This window comes from Gigantopelta aegis, unplaced genomic scaffold (genome assembly GCF_016097555.1).
Source record: "Gigantopelta aegis isolate Gae_Host unplaced genomic scaffold, Gae_host_genome ctg4740_pilon_pilon:::debris, whole genome shotgun sequence".
Classification (NCBI taxonomy): Eukaryota; Metazoa; Mollusca; class Gastropoda; order Neomphalida; family Peltospiridae; genus Gigantopelta; species Gigantopelta aegis.
In genome coordinates, this window is record NW_024534016.1 from 25,414 (window position 1) to 43,646 (window position 18,233).

An 18,233-nucleotide genomic window follows, 5' to 3' on the forward strand; every position below is an offset into this window, starting at 1 on the left:
ATCGCCGTGCTTTGCTACTAACAGTTTGCCAGGAGATTCAAAATGCTTGCAATGTCATGGTGTGACCGCAGTGTCATCTCTACTCTGTACACATAGCAGAATGTTTACATTAACACCTAGCCTCCTTTATGATCGCCATGCTGTGCTAATAAAGAGTTTCGACAATTATTGCGGTGACAGGGTGTGACCGCTACTGATTAAATATCCTATCAGGTAACACAAATATTCGGTCAGACATGACTGTTTGAAAGCGGACAGTCGCTTACATTACAGTTTTTGTTTTCATAGCCACAAGTGATCGTGCAAGCAATTCTCATTACGAAAATATACTTCTTATAGCTGGACTTTCTATTTGTTTGCCATATACAAGCATGAATACATAGCTCATTTGGGTGTATGTTCGCTTCAGGTGCTTGCGTTGCTCGGTGGATCCATTTAGCTGATTGCGGTTACTCCGTCCCAACCAGTAAATCACAACTGGTATATCAAAGGCTTTGACATACACGTGCTTTACTGTTTGTGAGAACCTACATCTAAAAGATCCAGTGTTGCTAATGGAAAACAATGGTTAATAATTAATAAACCAATGTTCTCTAGTGGTGTTGTTAGAATATATATATACACACACACACACACACACACACACACACACACACACACACAATCGTAAGTCCACCACAACTTTGTTTCCCAATTATCCTTTTTAAATGTACTTATTTCCATTACTCTTAATATCTGTATTCAATGACAAAATAACAATTCATTCAATATCATGAACAAATGTACTTTATTGGATTAGTAGTACATACAATTTATTACATTTGTAAAATAAACAACAGCGAAAAATACATGTTACATCTAATCCTGTGCATTTACAAACATTCACTTCGGTCACATGTTTTAAAGGAATTTCTTCCCGGGTGGACCAAGATCTGCCTGTCTCTTCAGAAACAAAACAACTGGTTTCTTCTTTCCATTCTTTACCATGACTGAATGTGATTTGATTATGTGAATGAGGTTTGCTCGCTTCCTATTGACAACCATGCTGTTTTTAATGTCCGGACTGGCCAATGGTCTATGTAACTGTGAACATACAAATGTATAGAATAAACTTAAGTATGCTATTCCGGTTCACTCATTTCAGAAAGATCTGAATGATTAGATTCCGACTCGCTTTCTTCTTCTTCTGTCAGGTCTACATGTGGTATAATGTCTTTCATGATGGGTTTCAACAGTAGCTTGATCTTGTCCTTTATCACTGTGTGATCTGTGTTAGGATCTGTTTTGTTTAAACTATCGAATATAAATCGAAACAAAGGTGCTTTTGAAAAATACTTTGTAAATTCAATGATAACAATCAGTGTTTTGACTAATTCATGTTCCCACAGTCGCGCTAGTTTTCTCTCTATCCACTCTTGTGTCTTTCCTTGCTGTTGATATTTCTTACGTCTGAGTTTCATGTCTTCTAGATGGTTTGCACGAACACGACCCCACACACGTTGTAAGCCGACATTCTGCCATTCTATAGTCAGATCATGATCTCGTTTATCAAACATGTGTTTTCCGTCTCCTTTCTGCGAGTTAAAAATGTCATGACTGTTGGTGTCTTCATCATGGTATTTGGTGCGTTTTCGGGGTTGTACCAATTCGTTCTCAGGACACCACGTTTTAATATGGCGTTGTAAGTCAGTCATATTACCAAACAAAACGCCACAATCGGTACAAGCAGTAGCCATAATAAATGAACCTGTTTCGTCACCAGATTCGCCCAAGTCTTCGTCAGTATATTCCTCTTGTCCCAAATTGCTACCGGTTTCAGAAAATGATTTAACAGTGTCTACGGCTCGGGTATCTGAAGGAATCTGACTGTCGGGCGGCGAAGAAACGTCTTTTAAAGTATTACTGTTACGCTTAATTCCGTGGTCTGTGGGTTGAGTGGACTGCAGTTGTTGGATCCGTGCTGGAATGTCTAAAATATTGGGTTTAAGTCTGTTATTCTCGTGAGTTGATGGTCGCAAATCGATCGTGAGATTCCCATAAGGTTTCTGAACAGCAGTCTCATAAACTGACATAAAACGATCACTATTACTGGGGTAAATTCTTCTCGCAAACAAGTTCACTTGCTGTCTGTCAATGGGTGAATTGAACAAAGTCACATAGTGAGAGTTGAGAGCAATATCACGTGACTCCTTGCCTCTTGGAAACAAGTTTTGTAACAGAAGAAAATTAGTTACATTCTTGTGATGTGAAGTCCTTGTAAATAACTGAGAGATGCGTTTGTCATCCTTGGCCTCGGTCATATGATCATCCAGAATTAAAACATTGTTGTTGCGTGCATTAAAGAAATCGTCGTCCTGTAAGTTGTAGGGGATACCTTTCTCAAACTGCACTTGGGGCATTCTTTCACGAATAGTGTGGTAAAGCGGCTGCCACTCTGTGTAACACCATATGATGTTGTTAGGTGTTGGCTTGATGAGTCCTTTTTGGAGTATTTGATACATAAACATAGTTTTTCCACATCCACTTGGGCCCACAAAAACAGCATTAGACGGGATAGTAAATTTGAAAGGCTCTCCATATTGTTCAGCAGGTAATCCTGAAGTTGCTAACTGTGTGTCGCTGACAAAGACCTTTGAGGAGGAGGAGGAGGAGTATATGGGAGTAATTGAGGAGGAGGTGGAGGAGGAGGAGTATATGGGAGTAATTGAGGAGGAGGGGGAGGGGTGTCTGGCCGGTGCATCTGTCTCCGATGCCTTTGCATATTATCATGTCTGGAAAAACTGTTCCCACACTCAGGGCATGATGTTGATCCCATGATGAATTTTGTTCAACTGAAGTCTGAATAGATTTAATCCACTTTCATCAACGTCTTGGATTGTCCGAGTGATGCGTGAATCAACAGAGCCCGCCTCTGATACATGCATTCTTGAAAGGTTTCAAGTAACTCAAAATTTCATTAATTAAGTCTGTCATAATTCACAACGCAAGCAGATCTGCTTACTATGAAATAGTACGGGCCATCCCAGCAGTCTGGAATGTCGACACCACGTGCGACATGTTTGAGTGACTCAATAGCTTCAGACTTGCATTTATACCACTGCGAACCCTCCGATAACACTCGCTCCGATTCACCACGGGGGTACGCCACAATGTCGACACCACGTGCGACATGTTTGAGTGACTCAATAGCTTCAGACTTGCATTTATACCACTGCGAACCCTCCGATAACACTCGCTCCGATTCACCACGGGGGTACGCCACAATGATCCAAGAGTACTGTTTGCTCATCTCAAATGCATTTACACAAATGAAGATTATTATATGCAACAGGCAGCTTTATACTAGCTGCTGGGTGTAAGTACCTCGCCTATCTATATAATCCTATCGTCTCTGGTTTAAAAACTATCTTTTTTTTAAATCTATTATTAACACACACACACACACACACACACACACACACACACACACACACACACACACACACATATATATATATATATATATATATATATATATATATATATATATATATATATATATATTAAAGGGTAGGCTATGAAATGGCGACAGTAGGTTTCTGTGGTCCTTCACCAAATGTGTTAAATAAAACATTTTATTCCATTGTAATATACTTTCTGTACGGTATTCTATATAAATTTGATTTAATGATACTTGGTGGGGTTTTTTCTTCTCACATACAATACAGCATGTAAAAACATATTTTACATGATTAAAAAATCGCAGTAGACAGCTTGTTTCCATTTATAAAAAGAAATCACACACACACGGACCCTAGATTATCGCCATTGCATTGTACGTTCTGACATGGCCAGACAAATCAAGCAGTACACACACACTGTGTTCACATCAAATGTTTGCTTTATAGCCACCAAAGTAAACGTTCACGTATCATATACCCCATTCACTGATCTTCGTGGATCGCTCACCGACTTTTCAACAAACTGTTTGTTGAAACCAATATTGCTTTAACAAATTTATCACATGGTCGTAGTATATCTTGACTGTTCATTTCTTAAACGACACAAAACATATAAAAAAGACACACGTTCTTATAGCTAAACAATATTTACTTACGTTCTGCTAACATAATGATGCACTCTAAAGTAAATTACACATGTAACATTGTCAGTTATTTAGAAGTTTACGACTCTTATTTTTGTCAGTTTTAACAGGAAACTTGACGTCGGTCTAACGGTTTAACTAAAATTTAATTTAATTAGATGATATTCGAGAAAAAAAAAATTGGAACGGTATTATCGATATATTAAAATGAAACCAGACAGCTTAATATTTACATTTCAAGTACACAACTATAAATAAATCATTAAAAACCACCCACGATTCAAAGTAAACAGTTTCACCACGTATTTCGTAGTATCTATAAATAAAACTCGAAACTAGTTCATCGTAAAAATAGGTGTCTGACACCCATTATACCGGCGAACAATATGTGCATTTCTATTGTACTAATGTCAACAATCCGTGACATCGCCATTGTGTTAAGACGAACAATAGGAGACATCGCCATTGTACTATAGGCGAACAATAGGTAACATCGCCATTGTTCCGGAGGCATGGAGCCATTGTTCCGGAGGTGCCTATCCATTGTATTGGAGGCGTTTCCATTGTATTCCCATTGTTGTCCCCGTTACGTAAAAAATATACTACTGACGTCACAAGACATGCCCGAATCATTGCTGTAGTCGGTGGTTAAAACCGGGGTAGGTACCGGGTTCGTATCCGGGTATCAACTGGTCACCACCCAGTCTTTTTACTAGCCACAGATGGCTGACGCGTGTCCAGGACAGCGTGCTTGAACTTTCATTGAAATATAATCATTAAAATAAGTTGAAATAAATACAAATAGTAAGCTTTGTTTTAAAAGTTTTAAAAGTTTAACGACACCACTAGAGCACATTGATTTATTAATCACTGGTTATTGGATGTCAAACATATACATTAATTTTGTAGCAAGGGATCCTACACCATCACGCAGACAGGATAGCACATACCACACTACTCTCACTGTCTTAGATAGCCACAGATAGCTGGCATGTGTGCGTGCGGGCGTGCTTAAACCTTAGTGGGATAGAGGCACCCAACATGTTATCTTTACGGTGTTTTGATACATTGGAGTATTTCGTATTGCCAGACATTCGTAGAGGATGGTCCCCGAGACTTCATAACAAGATTAGCCAATGAGAAGGTTGCTAGTTTGTTGTCGTTTTGAAATACGACCTTCTTCATACCATTTAAAGAATAACAAACACGGGGGTGCTGGTAGTGGCATTTAACGTAAGAGCAGATAATCTCTCTCACCTTTACACTATCCCCACTGTATAAATCCCCGTCTCTAAACCATTAGGTCGAAGGCGCCAATGTTCGGGCATGGTCGGTTTCAAGTCCACCAAGAGATGTCCGTAGGGCCTGTGGGTAGCTTCCTCAAACCGTTGCATCAAATGACGAGTATTTCCAGGATACATCTGCTGTGCCAAGGTTAGGACGTGTTGCTTGTCGATGGGGTTGTTGAACAGTGCCAGGTAATGACAGTTTATTCTTTGTGTCGGATCCTTGCTGTTATAGAGGTTCTGGTTGATGGCAATCACAGAGAGGCTTCTGTGGTGACTTCCTTCCGTGAACAGATCAGTGATGCGAGGGTCTTTTCCAGCTGTAGACATCAGGTCGTCCAACACGATGAGATTTCTGACTTTGGGATCCAAATAACGATCCTTTTCCAAATTCTCGGGTATGCCTTGAACAAATTTCACTGGATCAACCATTTTGATCGTATCGTAGAGAGGTTGCCAACGTTTGTAGAACCACATGATGCGCTGGGGAGGTGGATGTATTTTACCGTCCCTCAGCAGTTTGTATACCAAATAAGTCTTTCCACACGACGTGGGTACCGACACAATCATGGTGAAGGGATGGATTAGGAAAGCAGGAGCCATAGGAGCCGGAGCTGGAGCCAGAGCCGGAACCGGAGCCGGAGCCGGAGCTAGTGTTCGTTGTGGTAAAACATGTACATTTTCCCAGTGCCGTATCATGTTCCATGGTTTGGAATAAGTCTTTGTACATATGGGACATGACCTTCTATTCATGATATTCATAGTGTCGGGAACATACTGACTCATGGTGTTAACTCTTCAACGTCTCGACGTGAACTGACAATGTTGAAACTGTCACGTCCATTTTATAGTCTTCTCAGAAATGCTTGTGCTGTTTTTGACATATGACAGTCTGCTCTCGTCGTTTCTGTTCCACGCCACTCTGTTATCGTTTCCGTTTCTGCTCGGCCTTGGCTTGCTCTACCACCTGTTGCGTGGGCGATACCATGACGACTTTGAGTTCCGGGGGCTTGCTCTGTTCCTCTTTTTCTTTTTTCCACGTGGGATCGTAGAGTTCTAGACATCGATCCACACTATACATCATCTGACTTTTCCCACCACGCTGCACTGGAAAATGAGGTTGAAGTTTGCCTTGGGCTTGTAACTTGTAAAAGCAGGTCCACTTGTCCGTGTCGGGAACGTACAACTTCTACTGATCTGACATGTTGCTTCTCTGAAGGTTCTAACTCAAATGACGATGTTACCCATTACCCTTTTATTTATACTCTCTATAATTTCGCACACAAAGATTAAATTTTATGTGATACGTATGGTCCATGCTCCCCATCCCAAAGAATAACTCATGCACGGCTCATGGCCACCCTTACATTAATAACAAACAAAACATGTTATTGACATGTTTATTTTACAAAACGAAAAGTAGCATACACGTGTTTAATGTCTGAACACATTGTTAATGTAGGGCCATCTCGGGGACAGTCTGTAATGTTCCATCACTGGATCGTCCATCTTCTTCCATCCGTAGGCGCGTAGTCCACAACAGTAGCAGACAACGGCATCGTGGTCTCCCGTGTAAACGTGTAAACGAAACCGGCCTTGGCGAGTTCCCTCGGTGTCTGTCTCATCTGGAGGGGCCACCGACCAAATGTGTAGAGTCGTCTGTAGAATCCTCTCATTTCGGGACGATGGCAGAACAAGTAATGTCTCGAAAGGCCACCCCATTCGTCATCGGCGTCGTAGGCATCATCATCGTAGGGAGCCGAGTCTATTTTATATTCTCGAGCAGCATCTGTCTGATCCATGGGTTCTTCGTCCACGGTTTCACCGGGTTCACGTGCAGCGTCTGTTTGATCCATAAAATGTTCTTCTGGTTTGGTAACCACTCTTTTGCATTGGATCGTGTGTCTTTTGGAACATTTACATACCAAGACATCGTCACCGCTGCTACAACTGTTGTTACTGCTGCTATCCATTCTCGAATATCCCGATGCCATCTCTGGAGCGCACGTCTTCACTCTGCAACGGTCAACTGACGAATGACGAACAGTTCTAAATCTAAGGTTTATATACACAATGTCTGGGCATGTCCAAACACGTCCTGGCTTTTTCCTGTGACGTCACCGAGCATGTCTGGACACGTCTAATATCTCGGGTTGCATTTCGAACACTATGGCACCCATCAGATTCTGATGATCTTGGTGACACGGTATGACGTCTCTCAGTTCCGGCACAAAGTCGTAGATAGTGTCAAAGCATTTCTGGAGCTCTTACCACTGTTCGGCAGTCAGTCGAACGCCGCGACGGGAAGGTTTTAGTTCTTGATCACAATACCCCCACTGACGAATATCCACACCTTTGTAAATGGTCTCGACATAGACGTTCCCACCGAGATGTTGTGATGTTTCCCATTTGAAGGTGGCCAGTTCCAACCACTGTTTCATCGTCAGAGAAACGCCATTCTTGGTGGGAAATTTTTTTCCACGGTCCTCGTCGAACTGACGAACGTGAATGGCAATGTCCCCCTTACACAGTTTAGTATTATATTATATATCGTAAGTATCGTTCATCAACGGTATACGTCTTCTCTCTAGCAGTGTCGCTGAGCGAATGGCAAGCATCCTGAATCTGGGGGTTTTATAGGTCCCACGGTAGCGTCCCCACGCTATCTCGAGGTCAAGACGTGTCTGAACACGTTCTGGGATGACTCATGGTGTTCCCACGCCATGACCATATATGGGCACGTTTCAAACGCCTTGGAATTTTCCACTCCCCGTTGACTCACATCTGTTTGACACACACGTCAAAACGATTAAACCCATCTTGCCATCTGATTAACGACTTCCACCCCATCTGTTTAGACCCCCCGACAGTTAACAGACTCATAAAACCCACGCTATCTTATCATATGATAGCCATTAACGACTTCCTCGCCATCTGTTTTCTGTACATCAAAGGAACAGCTGTCACAGTCAGATAAACCCCCCGTCATTCGACACCACTCTATGGGTCATTAACGACTTCCGCACCATCTGTTTCCTGTACATCAAAGGGCCCCCGACGGTTAACACACCCATATATCTTACCGACATCCGGTCTTTCCTGACACAGAGGTCAGGTTCCCACGCACAGCCCACAGCTGTCCGAGTCATTAACCCAGTTAGGTCCATGTACTCGAAGTAGGTCAAGGTTAGCGTCCCCGTGACGTCACACCACACGCTTAGAGGTCAGCCAATCAGAAGAGACCACGCCCATGTCACGTGACCTAGCTCATTTGCATATCTTGAGGCTCAAGTGACGCACCTACTACTAATATCATTCCCAATAACAGGATTTATTTATTTAGGAATAAATTTATAGTAGCAACGGCGATCGTAATTGTTTTGGGAAAACCAGTATATTAATTCTTTAAATGATAAAAAAAGTCATTTTTTTCACAGGGCCCCTCGACTTTTGCCTTCTATTTAATTATGCTAGGAGCCAGTTCACAGGGTCCCCTTTGACTAATTGTTTTTGTTTGCCATCTTTCCTTTTGTGTTCGGCAGCATTTAAAAAAACAATCTAGCCGTTGCCAATATGAAGCTAAACTTGGGGGGAGGAGTAAAAATAAAATTGTAAATATTGATCGGTGTTAGTTATTTTGTTCAGAGTAGTGCCTAGAATTAACTGTACACATAAATTCCTAAAAAATGAGAAACAATTCTTATATATATTTTGTTAAATTATGCTGCTAACATTAATTATACAGCAAGTATGTTTCCGATTTAAAATATGAATCGAAAGAACCTTGTGCACACTTTTCGCATAACATCTATGCGGAGTTGTAGACTGCTGTGTGGCACCTCTCAAAACACCTATATTCATATGTGAAGAGACGATAAATATCACATGTGTATCTCTTCCACCGCCATGTAATAAAGGGGGGAGGGAGGGTGTCTAATTTTGATATATTAGCGTTACGTAATATTTCAACGGCCCCATGGTGAATAATTGGGGGGGGGGGGGGGGGGGGGGGCGGCGAGTGTTGCCTTTGATTTAATAACAAACATTAGGGCACTGAGGCAAGTTCGAGGGGTACCAAGGCAAACATTTCCTTCAAAAGAGTGGCACGAAGGCAACTTACTTTTGTTTTGTTTTTGGTTGTTGTTTTTTTGTGGGGGGAGTATATTTTAATTTTAACTGGTATAATCTAACATTAAATTTTCGTTTGGTGTAATTGTCCTTTCATTTTTCAGAGTTTGGGTAATATGTCGGACTATTTCAATCTTGAAAGTTAATACAAGAAGACTATAAAAACATAAAGCTATATTATAGTATGACTTTACCGTCGAGTCATGTCGTCTTATATTCAAAATAAAGTAATAAGTCACCCAATTTTGAATTATTTGTGATTTGCGAGGGGTGCGTACGCACCCCCCATAGTCTGCCGAGGTCCATCCGTGGATTTGTAATAAAAAATTAAAAAATAGTCCGACGATGTGACAAATTTACTTTTTCCTTCATCTCCTGCATTCTAGATTTTAAAAAATTTCGGGGGGGGGGGGGGGGGGGAAGGGAGAGGCTTGCATAATACAATTTTTATTCCTAATATATATTGACAAGACAAGACTTTATTTACAATTGGGCCGTTACACAACGGCATAGGAGGAATATATACATAATCATTTTGTTATATACACGTGACAAGATGGTAGACAGTAAATACATTAATTACAATACATACACAAACACATATACAAGCATATACAATCACGCACATCAATATATTATGTAATAATACAGATATTTAATACAAATATACGGGTATCCAAGTACTTATAAACGAATAGATTGTTAAACTTATATATGGTGCAGTGGATAATGATAGTATTTTGTTAATTATGTTATGGTTTTGATGGTGTTTGTAGTCAAGGGCGTTTGAATTCATTAGTTATTATATTTATGAAATATGATAATTTCTTTAGGGTACTAATTTGTTTATTCTCCATTAGTTCTCTAATTTATAAGTACTTGGTCGCGTATAATAATATGGGTGTAGCAACTGGACTCTTAAATTATGGAAAAAATGGCAAATAAAAAGATAATGGAACTCGTCGCCAATGTCTATTACATTACATAATGTGCAAATTCTATCTTCTATGAGTATATTATTCCAACGTCCAATTTCAACGGGTAGGTAATGGTTAGACGTTCTAAATTTTAAGAGTTTTGTCCACAGTTTTTCTGGTAGTTTATTGATATAGCTTTCGAAAAATAGTTGTTCTTTGTATAATCGGTAAGTGTTGCCTCTCGATGACAGTGATATGTTATTTTTCCATGTTTGTAAATACTGATCGCATTGTCTTTGTTTAATTTGTTGTGAGAGACAATTTACTGATATGAAAGATTGTCTTATCCAGATATCACCCATTCCCAAGTTATTCAGTGTGTTTTTAACAGTATTAATCCAGTTATAGTTAGTTCCGTTAGTAAGGTGGTCATTTAACATAATTTTGTATAAAAGAGTACACAATTTTGATTGTTTTCCTGATATCAGTCCCGCCCAGACGATACCGAAAAACACTCTGATAATAACCTCTATTTATCTAGTCATCATGTATTTCCAATGTATAGACGGTTTTATTGGCCAGTGACGTCAAAGTACTGTGCGCGGCCATGTTTAGAATCACGTGATCGGTCCGCCATTAAGGGAGTGAAATTCGCACAATAATAACACGTGAAAGCATTGCATCTGGTTGCATTTTCAATATTTATTACCTTTTAAGTACATTTTCTGAAAGCAAAACCAATATGTCGGATAATTCCACCTCATTTAAAGATTGTAGATTCATATCAAAGTTGGTGGAAGTGTGTAAATCATTAAACGCGTAAATAATAAAGCATGTATATACACGTGAATACAAAAGCATAACGAATAATTTAAACTTATGCAAGAAAATATATTTAACTTTAAAACAGTATTTTAGCCTCAACGGACGTGGGGCCTAGGTATCGGATGACCCCCTCCCCCAGCCTATGCTCCTGTTTTGTTTGTATTTGTCTTGCGCATCACCAATGTCAAAGGGGTTCGTTTTGTAATTAACTAGTATATAGAACATTTTATGACTAATCAGAGGCGCGTTTTCAGTGTAATTTAGTGTTGAATATTGTGGATGATTAATTTAATTTAGTCTTTCTTCCTAGAAACAAGAAATAATAATTTTAAAAATAAAATAATAATAAATAAATTACTTAATAATAAAAATATAAATATAAATAAATAAATAAAATAATAATAATAATTAAAAAATAACATTTGATGAAATGGGTCGGGGTGCGATATATTTTTTGGTGTGGCATGCATGCGTGTTACGTCCGTTAATTATTAATTTATAATTTTATTTGCACACATTTAACACCATAATAAATCGTATTTATATTAAAAAAAAATATTTTTAAATAAAATAATAAGAGAGCAATATTTGGCAGTGTGAACTGCGCCCCATTTCATCCCCATGTGATCACATCGGCCTCTGGAATAGCCCAGAGCTAATAATAGTAACAGCTCAACGTTGACATCTAGATCTAAGGTCAGTCTTTCTTCTTTTTTTAATGGTATACCACATTTTCTACAAACGTACATAACTGAAATATTTTTCTATATTTTAGGATGCATTTAGTAAAGTTTCACTCAATAACGATCAAACGGATTTACACTTGTGTTTGTTTAATTTATTCGCTATGCTTTTATCGGCGTGTATAGGTGCTTTATTATTTATGTTTTTAATCATTCACAGATTTCCACCGACATTGATATGAATATACAATCTTTAAATGAGGTTGAATTATCCGAGAGATTGGTTTTGCTTTTACAAAACGTTTAAAAAAAAAGTCATAAATACTGAAAATGCACACAGATGCAATGCCGTCACATGTTATTGTTGTGTGAATTTCACTCCCTTAATGACGGCCGTACGGTTACGCCATCTATCGACAATGTCATAAACTGCTGGGCGACAGTCGGAAAAACCCATCTATGCAGTGACTGCTGGATAAATTAAAGGGATATTCCTGAGTTTTCTGCATTGTAAGATGTTTCTGACTAATAAAACATTTCTATGATTAAATTTACATATTAAATATATTTTCTTGTTTAGTATATCAGTATATTTGTAAGAAGCCCAAACTGGATTTTGTCTTCAAATAATTTTGTACGTACGAAAAAATATATTTTCGGAAATAAAATGAAATTTAACCTAGTACAACTATTAGAATGATCAGAAATACATTTAATATACAGCCACTAATATTTTATGCAGAAAAATATATTTGATATGTAATTACAATCGTTAAAAAATCTCTGTTTGCAACAAACTTAGGAATGTCCCTTTAATATATGGTCATATTTTTTGTTTGCAATGTTTCCAGCAAAGCACATCACCCAATTATTTACCTTGAAGGTATGTTCTAACAAATAAATAACAAAGTAAAAGTATGTTGTCAGGTCCATCCAAATTTCAAGCCCTTGGATCCCGGACTATATAGTTTGTGAAACATGGCGCAAAAGACAGACATTTAAGTTGAACAAAGCGACAAGAAAGAAAAAAAAGAGAAAAAAAGAAGCAGAATAATAATAATAATAATAATAATAATAATTATTATTATAATTATTATTATTATTAACTCCACACAATGCATCGAGATGAACATCTAAAGGCGTATCTAGGTCCTTGTCATATACTAACATAGAAATATACAATGATACCTAATCACATTTTAACTTATGAGTATTTGATGTGTAACAGATTATTATTTCGACACTTCTCAATAGCGAGAATGGAAACTCCCTATTACCACAAAAGGCTATTTCTACCTAATAATAACAAGAACTTTTATTACACTTTCATAGTTTTCAGTCAGAAATATGTACTTACTAAGTGTCTGAACCTGCAGATTGTTCTGGAACTCTCGACGAAAGTTTTTCCAAACAGAGCTATAGCTGTGCAAGGATCTTCATTTACATCACATAGTCCTTCAAACTCAACGTCCGTTATTTTCGGGGGATAACTGATGTCAACTGAACAGTCTGACCCGCTGAAATTTCCATGGCACCTGCATACACCTGTTAAATTAAACAAACGATTCTCTGAAAGTAATATCATAGTACGCGAGACAGACCTGGTCATGCATCTTCAATGTCGTCTATCTCTATCCTTTTTATTTCCATCGTGTATGTGTACGTCTAATATATGTATAGCGACGCATACAAGTTCACAAATCAAAGTGAACTTGTTCTGATACAGGTGGAACGAGTGGTAGAAAATGAATGAATGAATGAATGATGTCAAACATTTGGTAATTTCGACATATAGTCTTAGACAAGAAACCCGCTACATATTTCCATTAGTATCAAGGAATGTTTTATATGGATCATCCCACACATGATAGCACATACCACGGCCTTTGATATAAAAGTCGCTTTACCACTGGACTATGTACCGTCCCCTTTATTGATGTAACCAGATGCATATATCAACCACTCGTATTTTAAATCACTTTTCTGATCACTAACCAAACAGTGGCGGTCATTTCCCTTTCATTTATTATTCACTGATGTTTACTGTAAATGCATGAATATATGTGCCTTTTAATATCACTGTAATTGAAGGTCCATGCTTATGGCACATTATCAATACAGAGTATTAACAAACCCACATAAACATTACATTATTAAAAATAAAAAAATAAAAATACCACCCAATTATTAATAAAGTTACGTTTTGTAAAACGCTTGGGGGAAAAACCCACCACCGCTCAGTCAATGAGAAGGTCAACATGGCGAAAGCACAGAAAGGTTTTTCGAAAAACAGCTGTTTCTTAATGGACGTTAGTTTGGACAATTTGGTCTTATCATATTTGTCCTTCTATCAAATGGTACCTCAATTGGTGAAGAAGGAGGAGAAAATCCGTTAGGGGTACTTGCCTGTCAATTTGAGACAGAATGCAACAACAATGATCAGGGCGAGCCAAATGACTATGTATGGAAGTGGTCTACGAAAATGACCCAAATCGGCAGATGGCGAAACACTACTCACCGATCATGAAAGTTGGAAAGTGCACTACGACTGGTATATCGAAGGCAGTGGTATGTGTTATCCTGTATATGGGATGGTGCAATATTATACCATAGCTTTTGCTACTAATGGAACATATGTAGCGGGTTTCCACTCTTAGACTATATGTCAAAATTATCAAATGTTTGACATCAAATAGACAAGGATAAATAAATGTGTTACAGTGGTGTTGTTAAACAAAACTAAATTCAACTTTAGCTATGTATTTAAAACATAAAGAGTCAATTGGCAGAATAAAACATACCATCGGCACAGTCTCCTTTCATACTGCAGCCATATGGGCACGTGACCTTGACGAATTTGTCAAGAATTGATTCTTCTTCAATTTTGTGGTGGAATGTACTGTTCATCACCAATGCATGCATACAAGAAGTCTGCATGCTGTCTAGAGCAGCGCCAAGGAATTCTGTACTGCCAGATGCCTTAAAGATAAAAAAAATAAATACTACTACATATCAACATCACTGCTTTGTAAAATATCGACGATATAGTTGTTTTGACTTTACAAACAAAATAATAATAATAGATATTAAAATAACTGACTAAACAACATAGTGTAACATTTTTATGGTAAATGTGAGTTAAATGTTATTACAATAAACTATTTAACACATTGAAGGTCAACTTATGTGACATCCTTTGTATAACATTTTGTGTTTTGGGTAACATGCTGTGGCAATCATTAACTTTATTGTACTGTAAAGTTAAAACCAGATTAAAAAAACATGTTTTGCCAAGTTGTAGTGAAATATCAGCATATGACATTACTTAATGTTTTCATTTCCATTAAAGACTATTTCAATTTTATATAATTAAATTTTCTTTGCGTCTATACACTTTACGGCAATCTGATCTCGATGAACCGAAAAAATTTAAGCCATGCCTACTACACACACACACACACACACACACACACACACAAACACACACACCCCTCCACTGACAACCATATTTAGATATTTTGAAGAAAACATGTGAGCTGCAAAAGCAATAAAAAAAATGTATACGATAAATTAATGGAAAATGCTATAGCAGAGTAGACCTTTTCGCTAATCATAGAAGGAAGGCCATATAGAAAATTTCACGACTATAGCTTAGGCCTACTTGTAAGCGATGTTCTACAGCTGTTCGCGAAAATTAAACGGTTCCACCGACAACATAAATGTTAGACACGTTCCCTTCACTCACTTTCATAAAATATAAACTAAAGACGAACAGGACAATTCCTTCCACTGTAACTAAATGATCCGTAAAAATGCACAGCAGCTAGAGGAAATGGCGTCGCTTATCATTTACAAAAAATCACCTGATTCAAATAATAGTGAATGAACGTTTGCATTCTTACGCGACATAGCTATCAATGAAATTTACACAAACAATACTACATGCGTTTTTAAAGCTAAACAAAATAAATTCAGTTATGTATTGTTAAAATATGCATATAAATTTAATTATAAGATTTGACACACACGCACGGACATGTGCCTCACTTCACTTATCGTTCCTTTAGCCCTGATAAAAAAATTGAAACAATCACTTATCTAACAAATATAAACTCACCAAAATGTCTAATACACAGTATTCGATGTTCTTGGTTATGTTTACAGTTTGGATCTCTAGACACATCTTTGCAGAAGATGAGAGGTCAAAATGTTTTTCGCAGAAAGCTGTTGCATTTTCCCTTGTCCAGTCATTTACCAGGTCAGGTGTATCCTGCCAAATGATATATTGTTCATATTGTATTGGTAAGTAGACATTGTTATATATTTATAATGGTGTTGAATATTATGTCTTTGAACAGTTAAATGCATGGTAGAGTAAACTGCAAGTGCGAACTGTGTTCTTAATACTGTGTTTATAGGAAACATATAATTGTCAAGATATTTGTTTATATTTCATGTTCTAAGTTGTTGTTATATACTAGCCAACAAAGGTAGCGACATTATGTTTTTCCTATTTTGGGTCTAGCGATATGTCTAGAATTTAGAGGTGCACGATTAATAGTTAAAGGTGACTATTGGTCATGAAATGAATATTCCAGGTGCCTCATCTCAAAGAAACTAGAAAAGATGTATTTAGTCGAAGAAATGTGATGGAATCATTTCAATTCCATCCAGAACTTTTATTACAATTTTATACTGATTTTTACTCTAAATTTTATCTGTCTGTGATATTTGTATTTTTGCACAATTCTTTACACTCTGTTGTTATGTCTGTTGAATTTTTATCTTGATGTTGATCATGACATTCATTTTGTATTTACCATTGTTTTACACACAATAGCCGATATATTTTCGTGATGTAGTTTTCATGCTGTGGTGTCGTTAAATATTCATTCATTCATTCATTCATATTTCAGGTGCGTGCACATTTGGAGAACGTCGTTGACAGATACTTTAGGTGTCGTGTCAATGGACACATTATTTGTATGTTGACCTATTTTTGTTATACTATACTTTTTATGTTGGTTTTATGGGCTGGAGATGGGTGTCGTGAGTTGACAGTCAGACGATGACGGGTTCAAAGCAGTGGTAGAAATTAGGAAATATTTTCACTTGCCCGGGGGACTAGTAGCTGAGGAAAGTTACTACACCCCAGGAAAAATCACTAGCTCCCCACCCCCACTTCATTATTGAAGCAGTTTGAGAAGATGAAACCTATGTGAGATATAGCAAATTGTTTAAAGATTCCACTCGAGACGTGGAAGCAGCTAGTTAAAATCGATCGATGCCAACATGATCTATTACAATGCGTTTAAAGACTGTATTTATTACCGACGAAACGAACACAAAGCACCAACACACACACACACACACACACACACACACACACACATCATTTTCACTTCCGAACATGCCTCATATATAATCGGAATATTACGGTAATTTTTGGAATTCGGAAATCAAAACTGGAAAGTTCCAATTGTGTTTGCAGTAAATATCCGGATTTATCGAGACCAAATGAAACTGCGATACTTTTGACTTTGTCAATCTGTCATGGCAAATTTTGATGAAATACATCTACAGTTTGTATGTTTAACAGGTTTCATTGGCAAAATAGTTTGACTGTCCGCATCATGAATCTGGGTCACAACTGCCCAGTATTACTCGCCCGGGGGACTAGCGCCATTTAAATTGTACTCGCCCTCAGGGATTTCTACTCGCCTCGGGCAAGGGGGCGAGCGTTAGCTTCTATCCCTGCAAAGGTGAAACTTACGTCACAGCATTGGGATGGGATTTTGAGTTCACGATGAACTAAGTTATTTGGTGGAACATGTGGAATAGTGGAACGGATCAGTGACCTTGCAGTCATCAACAGAAGCTGTTGGATGACCAGTTTGGATTCAGAGTGAAATTGTGACAGTTATAAAACTTAAAACATTGAAATTTAAAACACACCATGATACTAATTAACTTCTGATTTTGACTGAAATTAACGATATTTATAGCTGCAAGTATATGTAAGTGGAAATAAGTGTTAATTAGTTTTAAAGCCGCACACCCTAGTTCCATCCAGCGAAAATAAATTATAATTTGGTTAATCTACAAACCTGTAACACACTTAGATCACGTTTTTTATCAAATGGAGTGAAAAAGCAGGTTTTATATCGATAAATACCATGGGAATCCCCATGTCCCAATTGCTTGAAATAATTTTGAAAGTTTGTATTCTGCTGTCACCGGTAGATGTCGCTCGAAGCACAACAATGTCTACGTCACGACAAATTTCACAGACTTGGGTGCGTTCTTTTCA

At 37.9% G+C, this 18,233-nt stretch overlaps 1 protein-coding gene across 1 annotated transcript in view; it reads right to left on the reverse strand.

Moving 5' to 3' along the window:
* Positions 1-18,233, reverse strand: part of LOC121392882 (von Willebrand factor D and EGF domain-containing protein-like) — a gene marked incomplete at its 3' end in the record, with an annotated part of 63,857 nt that overhangs the window by 20,889 nt on the left and 24,735 nt on the right. Inside the window, exons 4-6 of the mRNA XM_041523930.1 lie at positions 16,041-16,193; positions 14,725-14,902; positions 13,281-13,468 (exon numbers count right to left, since the gene is read on the reverse strand). Coding sequence (XP_041379864.1) covers positions 13,281-13,468; positions 14,725-14,902; positions 16,041-16,193 — 519 coding nt within the window. The remainder of the gene's footprint in view (positions 1-13,280; positions 13,469-14,724; positions 14,903-16,040; positions 16,194-18,233) is intronic.